The sequence below is a fragment of the Sarcophilus harrisii genome, chromosome 1 (assembly GCF_902635505.1).
Source record: "Sarcophilus harrisii chromosome 1, mSarHar1.11, whole genome shotgun sequence".
In the NCBI taxonomy this organism is placed as follows: Eukaryota; Metazoa; Chordata; class Mammalia; order Dasyuromorphia; family Dasyuridae; genus Sarcophilus; species Sarcophilus harrisii.
The window spans coordinates 150,696,797-150,715,630 of NC_045426.1; the positions used below are offsets into that span (position 1 = coordinate 150,696,797).

At 33.4% G+C, this 18,834-nt stretch overlaps 1 protein-coding gene and 1 long non-coding RNA gene across 3 annotated transcripts in view; one reads left to right on the plus strand and one right to left on the minus strand.

The window, feature by feature from the left end:
• The window catches only part of LOC116423232, a 66,005-nt gene extending 60,936 nt beyond the window's left edge, over positions 1–5,069 (plus strand). The window contains exon 3 of the long non-coding RNA XR_004233742.1: positions 5,009–5,069. This is a non-coding gene — a long non-coding RNA (uncharacterized LOC116423232). The remainder of the gene's footprint in view (positions 1–5,008) is intronic.
• ERCC8 (ERCC excision repair 8, CSA ubiquitin ligase complex subunit) overlaps positions 1,631–18,834 on the minus strand; it is a 58,468-nt gene continuing 41,264 nt past the window's right edge. Inside the window, exons 10-12 of one of the 2 annotated variants that reach the window (XM_031965356.1) lie at positions 17,893–18,090; positions 15,959–16,042; positions 1,631–1,919 (exon numbers count right to left, since the gene is read on the minus strand). In XM_031965356.1, the coding sequence (XP_031821216.1) occupies positions 1,851–1,919; positions 15,959–16,042; positions 17,893–18,090 (351 nt within the window). In that variant the 3' untranslated portion in view covers positions 1,631–1,850. The remainder of the gene's footprint in view (positions 1,920–15,958; positions 16,043–17,892; positions 18,091–18,834) is intronic. The other variant, XM_031965367.1, reaches the window with a different exon arrangement.

Genomic DNA, 18,834 nt, shown 5'->3' on the forward strand with positions numbered 1-18,834 from the left:
CCCAATACTGAAACCTTCTTAGGGTGTTAAGATACCTATGTATATGCCTTGTATGCTGTCTTATGACATACTGTGGGCACTATGAGCTTCATCATTCCAACCCACTAAATGTATTACTTGCTCTGATTCCTGCAATGATGATGTTAACTCTTCTATAACCTGACTATTGTCTACCTGCTAAATCTTAAATATCTTAGATCCTCTGTCTCTTTTCCCCTTAATCCACTTTAAATTGCCTATAAATATAAAAATTATTTTATTAGCTTTTCTTTGATAAGAGCTTTATTTTATTTATTTTTTCCTGCTCTATTTTATTTTTTTTCCTGTCTTGTTCAGAACATTTACATGTCAAATGTACTGGCCATGTGTGTGTGCGTGTGTGCGTGTGTGTGTCTTTGTCTTTCGTTGTAGGAATATCTCAAATGTCTCTCTCATTGAAAGATATTTTTTTTTTCCTTCACTACATTCCTGGGGATTTCCATTTACTTGAATTTTTTACTAACTAACTTGTATATAGCTTGATTTCTACTGCCATTTGAGAATTCTGGGTAACTTTCTTGCCATTATTAAGCATGAGTAGATTCTAATATCTGATACTCTTCCCTGGACTGCCCTCAATGGCAGCTGAAAACTTAATCTATTATATTTATTTTGCCTTAGACATGCTTCATTGCCTATTATAATAATTTAAGCCAGGACACTAATCTTTACAATATGAGCATATTGTCATCAGCCCTATTGAGTAATACTTCCCCATCTCCTGCAAAACAAACAAAAAACCCCAACTCAACAATAAATCTATTATTTTCGCAACTAGAAAGGGCAATAAAACCTATTGCTTTATAGCTTCACTTCCTATCCCTTTATCTATGTAGATCAAAACTCCATTCCTTGGTAACCAGTTCTGTGTTATATTCCCCTATTTACAGTATATAAGTTCCTTGAATAGAGGAAATAGAGGAATTTGTGTTCACAAGGCCCAGTACAGATATAGACTCTTTAATGTTGATGACTAACATAAATCATCCTTTATTTACTTATTTATTTATTTTTGAGACAATCAGGGCTAAATAACTTGCCTGGAATCACACAAGTAGTAATTGTCTGAGGTCACATTTGAACTTGGGTCCTCCTGACAGCTCTATCTGCTGTACTACCCGTCACATAGAAGTCATAGTAAAGTCAAAACTGGAACTGAAGTGTCTTTAATTCTATTGTTTTATATTATAGATAGTCCCCTTATTTTGTTGCAAATTCCTTTAGGGCTATAAACTTAAACAGTACTTTGCAGTCATTCAAAAAGTGCACATCATTCAAAAAATGTGGATGACTGGTTTTTCTTTCTTCTTGGTTAGGTTGAGAAACTCCTATCAAGTCTTCTGTCGCTGTGATATTCACATAATAATGATTCACATTTTTATATCACCTTAGAGTTTACAACACACTTTCCTCACAATATCTGTGTGAGGTAGATAGTACAAGTATTACTGTCCTCATTTTTTAGACTTTTTAAGGGAGGAAATTTAGGTTCAGGGAGGCCAAATAGCCAGCCTCTAGGCAAACATATAGGATGTGAATTCAGGCTTTCTGGTCACAAATCCAGTAGTACACTCTCTACTCTCAAAAAAAGTATGAAAAGCAAAGAAAGGCAATTTCATTAGCTAGTACTTTATTCAATTTTTGTTTTATTCATTTTAGACTTAAATACAAAAAGACAAAAAAAAAAAAGAACACTTCCATTTTCTGATACTTAATTCTTACAACTTTACAAAATGACTCGATAAAGTTTTCTAAATTTCAAGAATCTCATCAATGGAGAGCATAAAGTTACTTTTACTCTATCAACTAATTCATCCTTCTTCATCACTGCTGCTCCATGCATCTTGAAATGCTGGGTTTTTCTGTGAATGAGATACAACCTAAAAGAAAAGAAAAGTTCTCACTTATTTTCTTCCTTAAGTTACCATGATAGGAAGAAGGTAATAAGTGAAATATGAGTATGATTTAACTGTTAACACAAAGTATACCAAAAAAAAGGGTAAAGATGACTTCCTAATTCAAAAGCAAAAGAGAAAATTTAGAAAAGAGAATTTTAAATAATTTAATAATAACTAAAGAATGAAAATTTATACAGATATAATACATATTAGGCATAAGAGATGAAACTATCAAGTAATATGACTGATTTTAAAAAATACATATAATGTAATTTATACACCCATGTGACCATAGTACCCTTCAAAATTACCACATGGAAATGAAAGAGTATGCTCATTTCAATGATCCTGCTTTTAGCTCAAAATATCTTGTAATGGGCCTTTGGATTTCCTCAAGGAAGAGGGATCCCTATTGTGGGAAAGTAGATATGTCTTTTGGAAATTGGCAAAAGTAATTTGCTGTATCATTGGATAAATCACGAGCATAATCAAGCTGGAATATAATGGGTTTTGGTTTTAAAAAAAGAAAAGAAAAGCAGGTATGAACATTGGAGTCAAAGGATCTGAGTTCAAATCTGATATCTCACTCTCCCTGAGTGATCTCAGACAAGTTACTTAGCCTTATTGTGGACTTCAGTTTTCTCCTATATAAAATGAAGGAATTGGGCTCAGATGGAATTTTGGGGTTCCTTCTATCCCTAGGTTTGTAACCCTAAGATTCATTTAAAAAATTTTTTTGTCCAGGCAATTGGGGTTAAGTTACTTGTTGAGGGTCACAAAGCTAGTAAATATTAATGTCTGAGGCCAAATTTGAACTCAGATTTCTGATTGAAGGTCGATACTCTATCTAGGATTCTTTTTTTTTTTAAGCTTACTCTCCTCATATATCCTCCCTCCAAAACTGAAAGGGTAGCTAGGTGATGTAGCAGATAGAATACCAGACCTGGAGTCAGGAAGACTAATATTCTTGGTTTAAGTGTGGCCTCACATGTTGCTAACTGTGCAGTCCTAGGCAAGTCACTTAACTCTGTTTGCATCATTTTCCTCATCTGTAAAATGAGCTGGAGAAGTAAATGGCACTTTGTGTGCCAATGACACATCCATCACTCCAATATCTTTGCCAAGAAAACCCCAAATGGGGTCATAAAGAGTCAGACACGTTTGAAAAATGACTGAACAATAAAAACAAAGACAAATTTGAAGAACAAGGTGTGAAAATAGAAAGTCTAGAGGGAAAAAAGACTATTTAAATAAGAAAAAGAAGTCTAGAAGACCTATTTCCAGTCAGTACTATGAGAGAATAAACCCTCATTATCACATGCCTGGGCTAGTTGAATAATTAAGGTCAATAATCACAGGTCAATGCACCTTAACTTCATCCTCTTGACTATATGTTCATAAAATGGCCAGACTTGTCTTCTGAATACCCATGTGACTCCATTGTTCACAAATCTTTTGTGGGTTTTTGCTGCCTACCAAGTGAATTTCAGATTCTTGTGCTCAATACTCAAAGCTCTCCATGATTTATCACCTTTACTTTTCAGTCTCTTATCTCTTATTTTTTCCATAAATGCTACATTTTGGTCAAACTAGACCACTCCTGGTCCCCAAATATAATCTCTGTTCTCACTCTGTGCTTTTCATGGTCTTCCTTTTTATTCACCTTTTTATACTTATTTAAATGTCTTTTTTAAAAGTCCAGTTTAATTATTCCTCCTTCCTACCTCCCAACCCCTCAGAATTCCTTAATTTCCAACAGATGTTTACAATCTGCTGACTTAAGTCCAACATATAGCACTTTGTTTTGGGATTCTCACAAGTGTTGATCATATGATACTGTGCTTTATAATGATTTGGATTTGGTTCTTAACCCCCTGTAGCCATCATCCCTGGCTTCACCTTACTCTTTCTATCAAGCTGCAGAACTACAGAGACTGATGCTGTTTTGGGGGCTATTAAAAATGTCAGCTTTTTTGGGATCATGATTGCTCTCAACTAAAATTTACTGTACAACATGTAGACTAAAGAACACTACATAAATGTGCATTATCAATAATAATATATTAACAAAAGCATTCTACATATATGTGTAATATATAGACCAAAAAGCTTGGTGAATATGGGTTCTGAAGTTAGAGGATCTGCTTTCAAATCCTACCTCTGAAGTTTACTTAGTAATTGTGGTACAAGGAGAAAGCTGCCTGACTTCTTAGGGCTTTCATTTGATGTTTCTTCTAGCTCTAGATCTGTGATCTTACACATTTATTGTTTGCCTCTATCCCTTCAATCTCCATTAATAAAATCTCCAATAAATTGTTAATTTCTGGCACTGAGAAATTAGCAAAAAGGTGACATGATCTGCCGTTCATGTAGGTAATTTTTATATGCATGATTAAAATGAATCAGCATTCACAATACAATGAATATATCTTTTTTAGGTTTTCTTTTTATCATTATAAAAATTGAATTACTTTGTCCCTCTCCTTCCTGCTCCCCATCACATGCAAATTCCCAGTGTCTCCAAGAAAGATTTGTCTGCAGAGAGTGCAAATTCCTGAAAGGCAGAGATTGTGTGCTTAGATACTATTAAATGGCAACTCACTTTTAAATGGCTAATTGAAAAAGCACAGGGTACCTTTTGTTTTTCAGAGATCTTGGGCATGATTGTCAGAAAGCATCTAGAACATTCAGTTCTGTCCACATTTTTGTGATAAGGTATATATAGAGATAATTTAGTTTAATAATTCTACATGCAATTATCTTAGGTGAATTTTCTAATTTATAGCACTTATTAATGCAATCTAGACCTAAAAACTATAGAAATCCCTTTACCATTTCATTTTTAAAATGTAATTTCTATCATCACTACAGATATTGATTTACAAAACTGAAATGTTAGCAATCTCAAACCTCATGATTTCATGCCCTTTATAATAAAGCCAAATAGTATTTGTTACAATATATTCTCCTAATTTCAGGAGGCATTTATTTGCTCAAATAAAAATGTAAAACAAATGGTTAACCTAAAATACCTGAAATAAATTTAACTAATTTCCTCCTTCTTTTACCAGCTAAACCCCTTGTAGCTACTTGAGAAGAACATGGACAAGAATTACAGAGGATGAGAAGGCTGAAATGACTTTCTATCTGCTCATTAGAAAGAATTTTCAAATGGATGATATTATTGATCCACTTGAGAACTGAGAGCCTCTTCCTTCTAGCATCTTAATTTTTGTAGGGTGGAAATTTAGGTTTGCAAAAAATTGTTGAACAGCCTTAAAGTAGGCAGAAGATTCTGTTCTTATTCTGGTGGTGAAATAGGTATTCTTACTCTTGTGAAAAGTGTAGACCTAAGATATTGTAGTGATGAAAAATGTAAAACAATGGGGGTGCTGAATATGGGTAGAGCCAATATATGGTAAAAATTCCTACAAGTCTAAATGGTTTTGGAATTTATATGTATTATTTTGAGTGGGGTCCTATATAGATAACCTTTTCTTGACATGTACCTACATGGCATCAATATCGTGATTATAATGTCTGCATGGCTAGAAATCTTTCAAAATAAAAATTGTTAACAAACATGACCCTAATTCATATTAATATGATGTGGCATATAACAATGAAAGCAATCATGAAGTTTTAATAATCTAATCAGAATACTTTATAAGGGTACTATGTTTGCATGCCTAAAAGTGAAAGCCATTGAGTGTGACTTGTTTTATTTTCCCCCTAGTCTATCCTCTGCTTGTTTTGCTTTATTTCTGCTGTTGTTATAAATGAAATGTCTACAAGTAAGTACTGGAAAAGGAGTTTTACTCTCAGAAGTGCTGATATAATTGCGTAACTGGGAAATAAACAGAAACCATCAGCGGTACACAGCTTTTTACTAAATTAAGCAATTTAATTTTCTTCCAATATCCTTTTTATACATAAGTCACAGTAGATTTACTTTTAATTTATTTTTATTGTTTTCATTTGGCAAGCTATTCTTATGCTATTTAACATCATCTATTGTGTTATAACTTGGATTTAATATATATGGTAGTTTCAGCACAGTAGGATATACTTATTAAATAATAATGTAAAACAAATGGTTAACCTAAATTATTTGACAATTTTTTTCAAAGTAGAAATTTCTCTCATTTGAGGCAGCTGTATGCTAAAAACTGATCAAACCATAATAAACCAAATTAGACAGGTGTTGAAATCTGTAAGTAGTCAAGTGGCATTTGGCCAGACCACTTGGAAAATTCATCAACATGTGCTTTCTTCCTCCCTTTCATTTGGGAAAAGGCCAAGACAAAACAATTCACAAGCTCAGTACTATGGCCAAGTATCTTAGTTGTAAATTTAGCTATGAAACATATTAAGACAGTAGCTGTAAAAAACACTATCATTCACATAGGCAATATATTACCACAAAAATCCTCTTTCATCCTGGTGGTTTAAATAATGCTATTTTCATTGAGGAAGAATACATTTTATAGTAACAGATATGGTTCCATCCCAAATTTATTTCATACAAATATATTTAGTTTTAAATGCGCCCTAAGTAAAACTTAATTTAAAGATGTTTCTAATTGTGATCATTTGTACTATTAATTTTGTCAAGTGTTATCACTTTTACTCTTTCAAATTTAGGTGTTAATTCAGAAATTTCTAGATAACTAATTAGTATTATTTGGTGAAATGATCTTTGGTGAGCAGGACAATATTTCAAAAAGTAAGAAAAAAAAACAGATGCTACTATAGCTTGAAGCAGATCACACAGTCTTTGAATAGCACTGGTACTTAATAAATGCTCATAGAAGGAGAGCGAGAGAAAGAGACAGAGACAGAAAGAGAGATAACAAGAGAGAGGGACAGATACAGAGAGAAACTGAGATAGACACATACACAGAGACAGAGACAACAAGAGAGGCAGACAGACAAGATAGAGAACGAGAGAGAGAGAGAGAGAGGAAGGAAGGCAGACATTTCATTACTATGTATCCATTCAAATTGAGTCATTAAAGGTAATGGCAAATCTTTTTGAAAGATTGGGCACTCTGAAACTTTATTAATCTTAAAAAGCTTCCACAAAAAACATTAAGCATTGAAAAGAACCTGAAAAAATGTTAAATCCTAATAATCAGAGAAATGCAAATTAAAACAACTTTGTTGTTAAGATCTTATGCCCATGCAGCCAGCAAAGATGCTAAAAAGTGGGGAAATTCATTGACAGGAGGAATGTGAGAAAGAAACACATACTTACACATGGCTGGTATAGCTATGAATTGGCTCAATCTTTATGAAAAACAAATTTGGAACTATGTAAGAAAAGTTTCAAACTCTTTGACTTGAAGATTCCCACTACTATAAGCCATATTCCAGGAAGATTATTGATAGCAAGAAAAAACTCATCTGTGTGCTTACTTCTGGACTTTTTCTTTTATATTTTAATCCCATACATTCCAGCTACATTAATTTTCAAATGAAATAATATTTTACATTTCACCTCAAATATAACTAGTTAAATCAAAAAAGTGCTATTGCTTACATACAACTTCAATCTACCTCTCTCATTAAACTGGATCTTTCATATCTCAGTAAATTACAGAAGAGATATACTACCTGGAAGATACATGCTACCTTCTCCTAAATCCTTATCCTTATGAGAACTACCTAACATATTTTTCCCCTTTTCTTAGCTCAGCTCATAAGTGCCCTTGGAACATGAATTCTAGTGTAACAAATTCTCCACTAATCTTAAATTTTTCTTCAGCAATTCCTTAATCTTCTTGATGAAAGTGAAATCTGGATTTTTCCTGGGGATATCATATCCTTTGTAACCCTAACTATGGATGGGTACCCATTTTCCCATTCTTCCTGATTCACAAGACCTGGATGGGGGGATTTGAAAACTCTTTGTTATCTACTGCCTCCAGACTATTCTTCTGTTGCTCTCCTTTGAAATCTGTGCAATTTATCTATATTCTTTCCTCTTTTTCATGCCACTCTATTATTTCCTTAATGACTTTAAAAAACGTTATCACCATCTGGAACCAAAGACTCCAGGACATCAATATTCATGTTGTCCCCTCTAATATCTAGATCATATAATTCCTTCACCTCAATTTCAATAATCTTATTCCTACTTTCCATTTAACCATCAAACACTTTAAACCTTGATATCTAATGACAGCATCCTCAAAGATACTGAATTTAAAATTTTTATTCTCTAATACTGTTAAAAACAACAATTGACATTTATATAACATTTTGTATATGTGATCTCATTTGATCCTTGTAACTATCTTTGAAGTAGGTATCATAGCTCTTATTTTATTTTATAGATGAAGAAACTGATTTCAGAATGTTTAAATGGTTTGTTTCTGATCACACAACTACCAAATGTCAAAAGTGTTAGTAGATGCTACACCTGGCTACTAAATACAGAGCAATTTTCACTATGCCACCCATATGACCCTTAAACTGTATCTTATTGGACTACCTCTCAATGTCTTACTACAATTACACTACAATGTGTGACCATTATAATCTCTGGTCTTCAGCCTGTCTCTTTGTATAGTGTATCTCTCTAGTTTGGATCTTCCTTGCATTCAAAGTCATTATAACCTCTGTGGTGCCCCATTAACAATGTGCTAACTACTATCCCAGAATAACTTTTGGGATAGTTCTTTCTATGGACTTTCTAAGCCTATAATTTGCAGTCAATGTGCTGACTTGTCCTAGTAGAGAGTGTTTCAATCATAGATGCTATTTTTTCTATCCTTATATGTGGCAAATCACAAGGGGACTTCATTTGTCTTGGTACCTCCCTTCACAAACTATCACAGTGCCTTAAAAATAAATGATTAATAATCTTTTTGGTGAATTGAACTGAATTACACTTTTATTAGGAACTTTAAAACACACACCAAAAGGATATGCTAGAACTAAAAGAAAAACAAGAAACAAAAAATAAATAAAACTGGCAGCTGGCCTCTCATACAGAGTATAGGAATAGGTTGATATTTGTTCTTTTTAAGGTCATCTCTTTCCCAGTCACCATTAGAAAATTAAATTCAACTCCAGTAATTCTTTGAGTCTATATTACATTGAAATCTGAAGTTGAAACAGGTAATAAGAGAAATACAGCGTAACAATGTAGCAATCTTGATAATATACAAAAAGGGTAAAATATTACATATGCCCAGTGTGATTTACTTTGAAATTCAGACAAGAATCAAGTAATGACATTCAAAAACACAGAAGATACTGGAAATCAGATTCATTAGTATCACTGAATTTTAAAGTTGAAAAGGCCTTATATATCAGTGATCTCCATAATAAGGGATGTGGGGTGACCTCAGAAAATGTGCAATAATGAGTCAGACGATGGAAATACAGTTCACATACAAGAATGTGCTGGTAAATGTTTAATAACCAGCTCTCCGAAAAAAAAAAGTTTATATACATTGTATCATTAACATTTTCTCTATTTAAGTCTAGATAATCAACAAAACAAGTTCTGATTTGTAGCATTTGCTGATTTCTGAGGTGTAAATGTTCATATTGAACATATAACAATCAGCTCGCTCCCAAGGGTTACAAGCTGTTTGATTGGCTCCAACATTTCCCTGCCATCACACTCTTCCAGTGATAGATTTAGGTTTCTCTTAAACACAACCATATCTACCCAAATTCCCAAAGACTCCCCAATTAAATCCCTTCCCTCACTCATGGAAGCTACCAATATCTAATAATTCAATAAACTATTCAACCAACTCGAGTAGCTCCCTATAGACTTCAGGATCAAATGAGATTTCATCTTTATCTCATTCTTTTAAAATTACAATTTTTTAAATTGTTTAACATATATGATTATTAGTACTCTAGTTTTTGGAGAGGAGAGGCCATCAGATTAGTTCTAGATCATATCTTTCCCCAAACCTCCAGCTATATTCTTGCTCTAATTTTTTTTAATAGCTTTTTATTTACAAGTTTTATGTATGGGTTTTATAGCATTGCCAATTGCCAAATGCCAAACCTCTTACTCTAATTCCAAAAGGATCTATCTTTCCCAATGGTTGTGGGAACAACTGCTCTAGATCTCTGGCCAAGGGATGGATATGGATGCTTAAAAGCAATGCTACCTTCCCTGACAATGTACCCTAAGAATCACCAAACCTGTAGATGAACTCTCTTATATATATATTGTTTCTTTCAAATTGAATCTGATCCCTTTGATAACTGGGACAATTTTACATTTCTAATTCACAAAGCCCATAATAAGCACTTAATAAATGTTTTCCATTCCAATCTATTAGTACAGCACTATATGGATATAATTCAAAAACCAATATAAACTTATGGGGATATATAACAAAAAATTTGTTATTAAGATGGTTGTATGATCAACAAAATTTGGAATTCACTGATCTAGGATACCTCTCACATTCTATGAATAAGTAAAAGAAGGTCCAGGAAAATTAAGTGAGTTAATATGGTTAATGGGAGAGCTTAAAGTAAAACCCAGAACTCAGAAGTCTTCTTCCAGATCAGTGCTCTTTTTAAAAAAGAAAATCTAACCTAAAATGACAGATTTTTCTAACAATTCAAAAGTTAATAAAGGAAGAAAATAAAATCATTAGAACTCAATCTTATAAATAATTTACTATGGTGACTTACAAAATTAATTGAAATTGTATTGAATGATATGCACTGCACCTGAACTGGAAACTATTTAAGTACTAAAGCATCTGAGCAAAGCTCTAGAGGTAAGAAAGTATTAGGCAATTTTCAAGTTATATAATCTAATCCACCTGCCCCCCAAATTCTACTTCATCAATAAATTGAACACTTTATTTTACAAAGCAAACATTGCTAAGAACATAAAGAAAATAGGAAGTAAACTCCATTATATTTAATACTATTTTCAATATTTTCCATCTTGTTCTTTCATAATACACTGACACTGTCTCAGATTAATATGTGTAGTGTTGATTTTTAGAAGTTAACTCAGAACTGATGCCCTTTTGTGTTTTTTAAACATGCTATTTTAAGTGAATAAACAGAGAAGGTCTGTTGCCTTGAAACAAATCTCGCAATTATTGACAGGTTCACTCATTAATCAGTAGGTTGGTTATTAGCTGATGGATTCTTTCCTTATGATGACCTATTAGACAACCACAGTTTTCAGAAAGATGAATTTAATCGCAAGTATTCCAAATGTGAGGTTTTTGTACAATGACTAGCCAACAAATATATTACTGGAAAAAATGGAACCACATTAATACTGATATTGTCACAAGGCCATAAGACAAGAGGAAGTTGTAACTAAAGGAAAAGTTGGTTCAAAGAAGCCGGAAGAGTTAGTTTCATTGTGCTCTCAAAGGCAATATCAAATTATTATTTCATTAGAGACTTAGTTATACTGTATTAAAATATTTGTGATAAACATAAACAAAATCTCTCTACTTGCTCATCTTTGACAACAGACTTTGAAAAAAATCTGTTGTAAAAGATGAGCAAGTAGAGAAATTCTAAGAAGAATTTGCCAATATTTCTCCACCCCAGCCCTACAATGAATATATTCTTCCAGAAGTAAGTCAAAAGGTGCTAGAAAGGGAGGCACTGAACAGCATCTCAAAAAACAAACAGTCTTAACAGTCAAGAAATGACAGATATGGAAATCATATTAATATGGGATATAGACATCTAAATAGACAATCAGCATCTCAGAATGTTAATGTAAAGGTCCAGATCATCAAAATTAAAAAGGAATTAAAGGTGTAGAGTCAGGAAGACTTGAATGAAAATTTGGCTTCAGAAAGTAGCTGGGTGACTAGTCAATTTACCTATATATAAAGCACTCTCCAAACCTTAAAATGGTATGTGAACGCTAGTTACTGTTATAATTGTCATAATTATTTGGAGTTTTAGGGCCAGATTCAAATCTTGCCTATGTAACTTATGACCTGGGAGATCTCAGCCATGACACCTCATCTTTTTGGGCTTCAGTTTCATCATCTATAAAATGAGGGATTTAGATTCAGTGAGGCAGCTGGTGGTGGTGGAGTGGATAGAGCGTTCAGGAAGATCTGATTGCAAATTTACCACAGCATTCTCAACAGATTGTCATCAACCCCTGCTGAAGCTTTTCATAGTATATCTCAGGCTGAAATTAATCTCTTTCTAGCTAAACTTCTAACTGAAAAAGAGGTTTTGAATGTCATTATACTGCTCTGGTATGGTGAAATGCCTGGTGCTGATTCTATTCCATTTGAGATTTGTAAGGTAGAAGATTCACTGCACTTACAAAACTGACTAAAATCTTCTAGGTGATATGACAAGAAGAGGTTATCCCATAAAAGTTCAAGGATGCCTCCACTATGCAAATTTATAAAGGAAAGGGGAAAAAGTTGGTAATGGGATGGGGGACTAAGGAAGAATTGTCTCTCTCTAAGCTGTCACTGCAGGCAATATTCTTGCCAGTGTCCTCCTGATTCTTCACCTGAAAAATGGTCATCTACCTGAGAGCCACTGTGCTTTCAGAAAGGGCCAAAAAATAATCAATACAATGTTTGCTGCCCAACAACTCTAGAAGAAATGTCAGTAGAAGAGATATGTATACAATGTTTGTTAATCTGACCAAATCCTCTAAAACTGTTAGTCATGAGGACCTGGGGAAGCAGATGGCAAAATCTGGCTGCCTGGAGAAGTTCAACAGTATTGTTTGACAGTTTCACGATGGCCTACAAGTTCTGGATACCAGACAATGTTCTCATATTTTCCCAATTACCAATGGACTGAAGCAAAGCTGTGTGCTTGTGCCCATGCTTTTTTAGTATGATGTTTTTGGTGATGCTATTGGATATCATCAATGATGACAAAAACAGCATGAAAGTAAACTACCAAATGTATGGTAAAATATTTAACTCAAAAGGCTACAAGCCAAGATCAAAGTGGAAGAATTGGTGTGCAACTTTTTGTTTGTAGATGATTGTGCACTCAATACAGCTTCTAAGGTTGAAATGCAACAAACTATGGATCAATTTAATGTTGCTTGTGCTAATTTTAGCCAAACAATTAACACTAACAGATTTTCCACCACCATATCATCCATATGTGGAAGCATGGGTTACAACAAATAGAGAAATTTTTAGTTTATTTATTTACATGGTATACTTTGCAGAGAGGTACACATTAAAAATGAGATTGATGCATATATTAACAGAGTTAACTCAATATTTGGAAAGTTCTGAAGCAAAGTGTGGGAAAGAAGATATTAGGCTGCCTACTAAATTGAAGGTCCACAGAACCATCATGCTGATGTCATTGTTGTCTGCCTAAAAACAGTATACCAGCATCATGCCATGAAACTGAATCACTTTCATTTGGATTATTTTAGGAAGATTCTGAAGATCACCTGGCGAGATAAAGTACCAGACCCTGAGGTCCTTTCTTGAGCTGAACTGCCAAATATTCAAATCCTACTGCAAAGAGCACAACTCTGTGGGGCTGGCCACATTACTCAAATGCCAAAAGAATATTTGCCTAAAACTTTATGGAGAACTTACACATGGTAAGCGCTCATAGGAAGGTCAGAGGTCTCTCTGGAGAAAAATGAAATTGATTGTCATGGGAGAAACTTCCATAAGACCACACATGATGGGACCTGTGCTGTGCTCTATGGGCAGTGCAAAATTACTGTATTGCTCACAAAATAAATGTAAGATGCACAAATTTAGAGGCATCTCTGCTCCAAATGTTCACTATTGGTCTATATCTTGTTTTGACATAGTAATGTAAGTCTGGTCTTCTTCAAACATTAAAGACAACAACCAACTAATCCATAAGCTTTTGTCCTATATTTCTGCACTCTTTTATGGCTAAATTTGAAGTCACTTATAAGCAAATGCTTCCACTTCCTTTCCTCTCATTATCAATTCTCTATAGTATTATCTTCCAACCTCATCACTCAACTGAAATCATTCACTCCAAAGTTACCAGTGGTCTCTAAATTGTCAAGTCTAATGGCTTTTCTCAATCATTAGCTTTCTTGGCCTGTTTGCAGCTTCTGACACTCTTAATCTCTTCTCACTGATAATTTTCTTTTTAAGTTTTGTGATAGTCCTCTACCCTGGCTTTCCTTCTACTTGTCTGATGACTTTTGTTTCCTTTACTGGATGTTTTTCCAGGTCACACTTGATAAAAAATGGTTTTTCCAAGCTCAGTTGTGAGCCCTCTTCTCTTATTCTATACTATTTTATTTGTTAACTTAATTCACATGTATGCAATTATCGTCTCTATGTTAATGATTCTCAAATCTAATGATTTCCCTCTGTTCACCAATTTATCTTATTTATAGCTTATTTATACATAGTGGCTTGAATGTTCTTATTCTCATTAGACTGTGAATTCCTTGAAAGCAGGATTTTTTTTGCCTTTTCTTCCATTCCCACCATTTAAGTGTCTGGCACATAGTAAGTGCTTATTAAATGTTTGCTGGCTAAATGGCAGATATACAAGCAAGTTAGCCATGTAATAGCTCTGGTGATATTGGTATTGGAATACCAATTGGAATTGGATATTGGAATAGTGGTGATGTAATAATTTAAGTTCTTTAAAATGACAGCACTAACTTATTAATTTGTTCTGCAGGAGTTGCTTAATATTTCTTCTTTCAAAATTTCTCTACTATCTTTACTCATTCTTTTCTTTTTAAAGAGAAAGATGTTGCTCCTCTTCCTTTCAAAACTTGTTTATTCCATTAGATCTTAACCTGGGATAGTACATAGAGTACTAGAGATGGAGTCAGGAAGACTGACAACTCTCTCTCTCTAATACTTACTAGGTATGTGATGGGCAAATTCCTTAATATGTCTGAGTCTCAGATTCATCACGTCTAAAATGGTAACAATAACATCTGTAGTATCTACCTTACAGGGTTGTGAGGCCCAAAACAGAATTTTAGAAAAGTTGAAAAGCAAACTTTAGAACATCATCACCATCATCATCATCATCATTTTCATTCCATCTCTCTTTTGCATCTTCAATCCAACCCTGGCTACTTCTCATTTGCTTAAGACTTTCATAATATTCTACAATAACCCATAATTCTATTCCCTCCCCCCTCAAAATCCTCAACATCATCATCAATGAAAAATCTCATTAACACTAGTCTATAATGGTTTTCTCCACTTCCTAACTGCTTAATTTTCAACATTTTACAGTCATCTATACTCATTCTAATTAAACTGTTATCCTGAAACTGATCAATGAACTTATAATCACTAATTCCATCCTCTCAAAGTTCTCATCTTTTCATTTATATTAATGTTAACGTTTGTTGATCATTCCTTCCTTCCTGCAACTCTTTTCTCCTTTGTCCCTTTCCTGACTACATGCCAACCTCTAAATCACTCCTTTTGTGGACTTCATCATCCTTTTCCTTTACTCCCACAGTAATGGTTCTCCAAACCTTTCTCTGGGCAAGTCCACCCATTTCATATCAGTTATCACTTGATGACTCAAAGACAGAACCTCACAAAATCAAATAAACATGTTTAGGCTGAAATGAAATCTGTAATGACTATCAACTTAAGCTTAATTTGCCAAAGTGAAATATTCTTTTTCTAATTATTAATCCATTTCAAGGCTTTTCATTTAGCTTCTTCTAAAATATGCTACTACTCTGAGTACTATAAATTGTATAGTTACTATCAAGTATTTGAATGATAAAGGAGTATTTCATTGTGATTTCATTGGCATGGGGAATTAATTCTCAGGTGAGAAAACTCCTTCTACCAAGTTACAGGAGAATATTTTCTGCAATTTCTATAATTATAAAGCAACCTAGAGCACTGAAAGTTTAAGTCACTTGTCCAGGGGTCACAAAGTCTGTATGGATCAGAGTTGAGACTTGAATGTATATATTCCTGGCTTGGAAGTTTATGAGAAACAAAATGACAGAATTTGTCCACTTAATTCTTTACTATTTAAAATCTACAATTTGTAAAAAGGATACTTACCTCATCATCTTCATCAGGGAGAGGTTCACGTAAAGCTGGCACCCAAGCAAGAATATTGCAATCTCTGCTACCACTATAAAGTTCCTATGATACAAAATGCAAAAATGTGACAGCGGACAACATTAAGATTTAGAATGAATCTGAAATTGATTAGTATCTCCCCATATTTTTAAAATGTAAAATTTTTAAGACAATAGTCCTACTATCCCTGAAAAATTAGTCTGGGCAATTAATCCTATTTGTCTCAGTTTCTTCATCTATAAAATAAGCTGGAGAAGGAAATGGCAAACCACTCCAATATCTGTCAAGAAAACCCCAAGAGGTCACAAAGAGTCTGAAATGACTAAACAACAAAATTCATAGGTGTATAATAGACTAACCATAGCAGTAATATGAGAGAAAAGGCATGTACTTAGCTAAAAGAACAGAGCACTGTTTTTTTTTTTTCTATTTAAACAGACTTTGCTGCATATAAGAAAAAAAGAAAGAAAGAAAGAAATGCAGTACAAAAACAAAGTTGGGGTATTCTTTTTATAAAAAGTATTTAGAACTAGTGGGTGACATGTGCCACTGGTGTCTGTCTTAAAGTTCAATTCTAATTTTTAATGTGTGAATATGAGAATATTGCTTTATAGAGGACGATACAAAAATTTTAAAGTATCCATACTCAGATTTGATATGGTTTCATCAGGCAGGTCATTAAAAATTAAGAGTCATTAAAACAAAAGGAAGAAACTAAAGCAAATAAAGCAGCTAAGATGATAGCACATATTAGTAATAAAGTCACCAGGACATGCTTATTTCAATAGCAGATATATCTCAGAGTAAAGCTAGTTACAATCTTCATTAATTTATATTTGTTGAAGATGGATACATGCACTCTGTAAAAAACCCTTATCTCTGCTCTCAAGACTTTACAAAATAATAGCATTCATAAAATACAAGACATATAACAAGAAGTAAAAACCACAAGCAATGGACTGAAATGTTCAGAGGTTTTTTTTATAGGAGCTGGCAAACAAAAATCACTTGCTTAAAATGGTTGACTTAAGGGAAAAAAATCCAAGGCTTCTCTGAGAAAAAAAAATTCTCAAAAAAGAAATGGCTGCATTAGTATATTTCTCACTTTATATATTTGTAATTCTATTCCTCTTAGGAAATTGCAAAAGAATCTACAAGGAAGAGATACTTTGCTTAGGGATAAAGCTAGTAAGAGAAGATATCTTAATCACAATCTGTTTAAAGGTGGGTCAGTGTGGAGAAGGTAATGTTTAAAATTCAAGAAGTTAGGAAAACAGATAGATATGACTTAGCCATAAAAATAATTTAAACTGTCAGCAGGAAGTATATAAATACCACTACACCACAAAAACTGTATGTAGAGAAACTCAGTAAAATCACTAGTGATATGTTGTGCTCCCATATGGCATATCAAGAGATACTGCAACATTATTTCTTAGCTCTGCTGGAAAAGAGAGTTTGGGGACATAGTTAATCCCTTGAGTGAGTATAAAAAGTGAGAAAGAAAAAAACACATATAGAAAAAAACGTTGCATTGAATCAAATAGTTGGTTATTGAAAGAAAAAAAAAAAAGGAATGAAATAACCCTAAAGAAATATTTTTATTTTTATTTATAATTATCCTATTGCCTCCCCCCCCTTCCCCTGCAAAGACTACTTATAGGAAAATACCTTCTGTAAAACCCAATAAGAATAAGATTATTAATTGTCAAATAAATGGAGTCCATATGCAGAGGAAAGTTAATTTTTTCCAATTAAGTCATATACTATTATCTTAGATATATCTATGTGTCTGACTTACTTCTGGTTTCCAATTGGAATTCTAGAGGACCAAATCACAATCCACTATTTTATGCACAACTGGTCTGGCAAGCTGCCTGAGCATTTTAAATTCCCTTAAGTACTTTACTTACCTGGAAATTAGGTTGAAATACACAGCAGTCAACAGTATTATAATGTCCCCTAAGCATAGTTATCAGTTCTCCCGAGTAAACTGTATAAACAGCAATGGTGCTACCATATGGTACAAAGACAAATTCTGGACTGCAGCCATGAGAGATGGTAAATTTCAATCCTTTTCTACTTTCATTACAGACTTTACCATAGTTTACCTGCAAGAGTCAAGACCACAGAAAATTAGTTATAACCTACTTTGACATAGTTTTTGATATATTTTAAAATTAGAACACTTAATAGTTTTCATAGCTATTGCTCAAAAAAATTCTTCCATTTAAAACAACCTTTCCCATAAGTCAGTTTTATTCATTCAAATTAAGTTTCCTTTAAATGGCCATTGCTTTTTTTAAGAAAATAATCAATACCATTTTATAATTTTGCTAGAAAATGAATGTCATTAAGACAAATTGACATTAAATATTAGCATATACAAATAAAACCAATTCTCAATTACTAAAGAAATATTCAGGACACTTAGTTCTCTTCCACATGGCCTCATGATATGTTAACATCTCTATTAGAGATTTAAGTGATTACAGTCTTCATAAAGTTTGCTAAGACAAAGGTCAAAACCAATGGATATAAGTTGGGGGATTGTCTGGATTTATAATATTCATATTTCCTTTTTCCTCAGATATGATGATCCATTTTTAGCTGGCCAGTGGATGGGGAGAATGAGGGAATAACACAAACACCAAGGCACCAATCAATACTTTGAAAATCTGGAAGGACACTACTAATATATTTGTTCCTTACATACCACTTAGAATAAAATGTGACAACATGCACTTTGGAATTATCTGATATAAATCCATAAGAGTATTTGGCCTGATTTCTTCCCTTTGGATTCTGTAGGCACACTCCCCACAAAGGGACAGAAAAGAAACCTCTTCTCCACT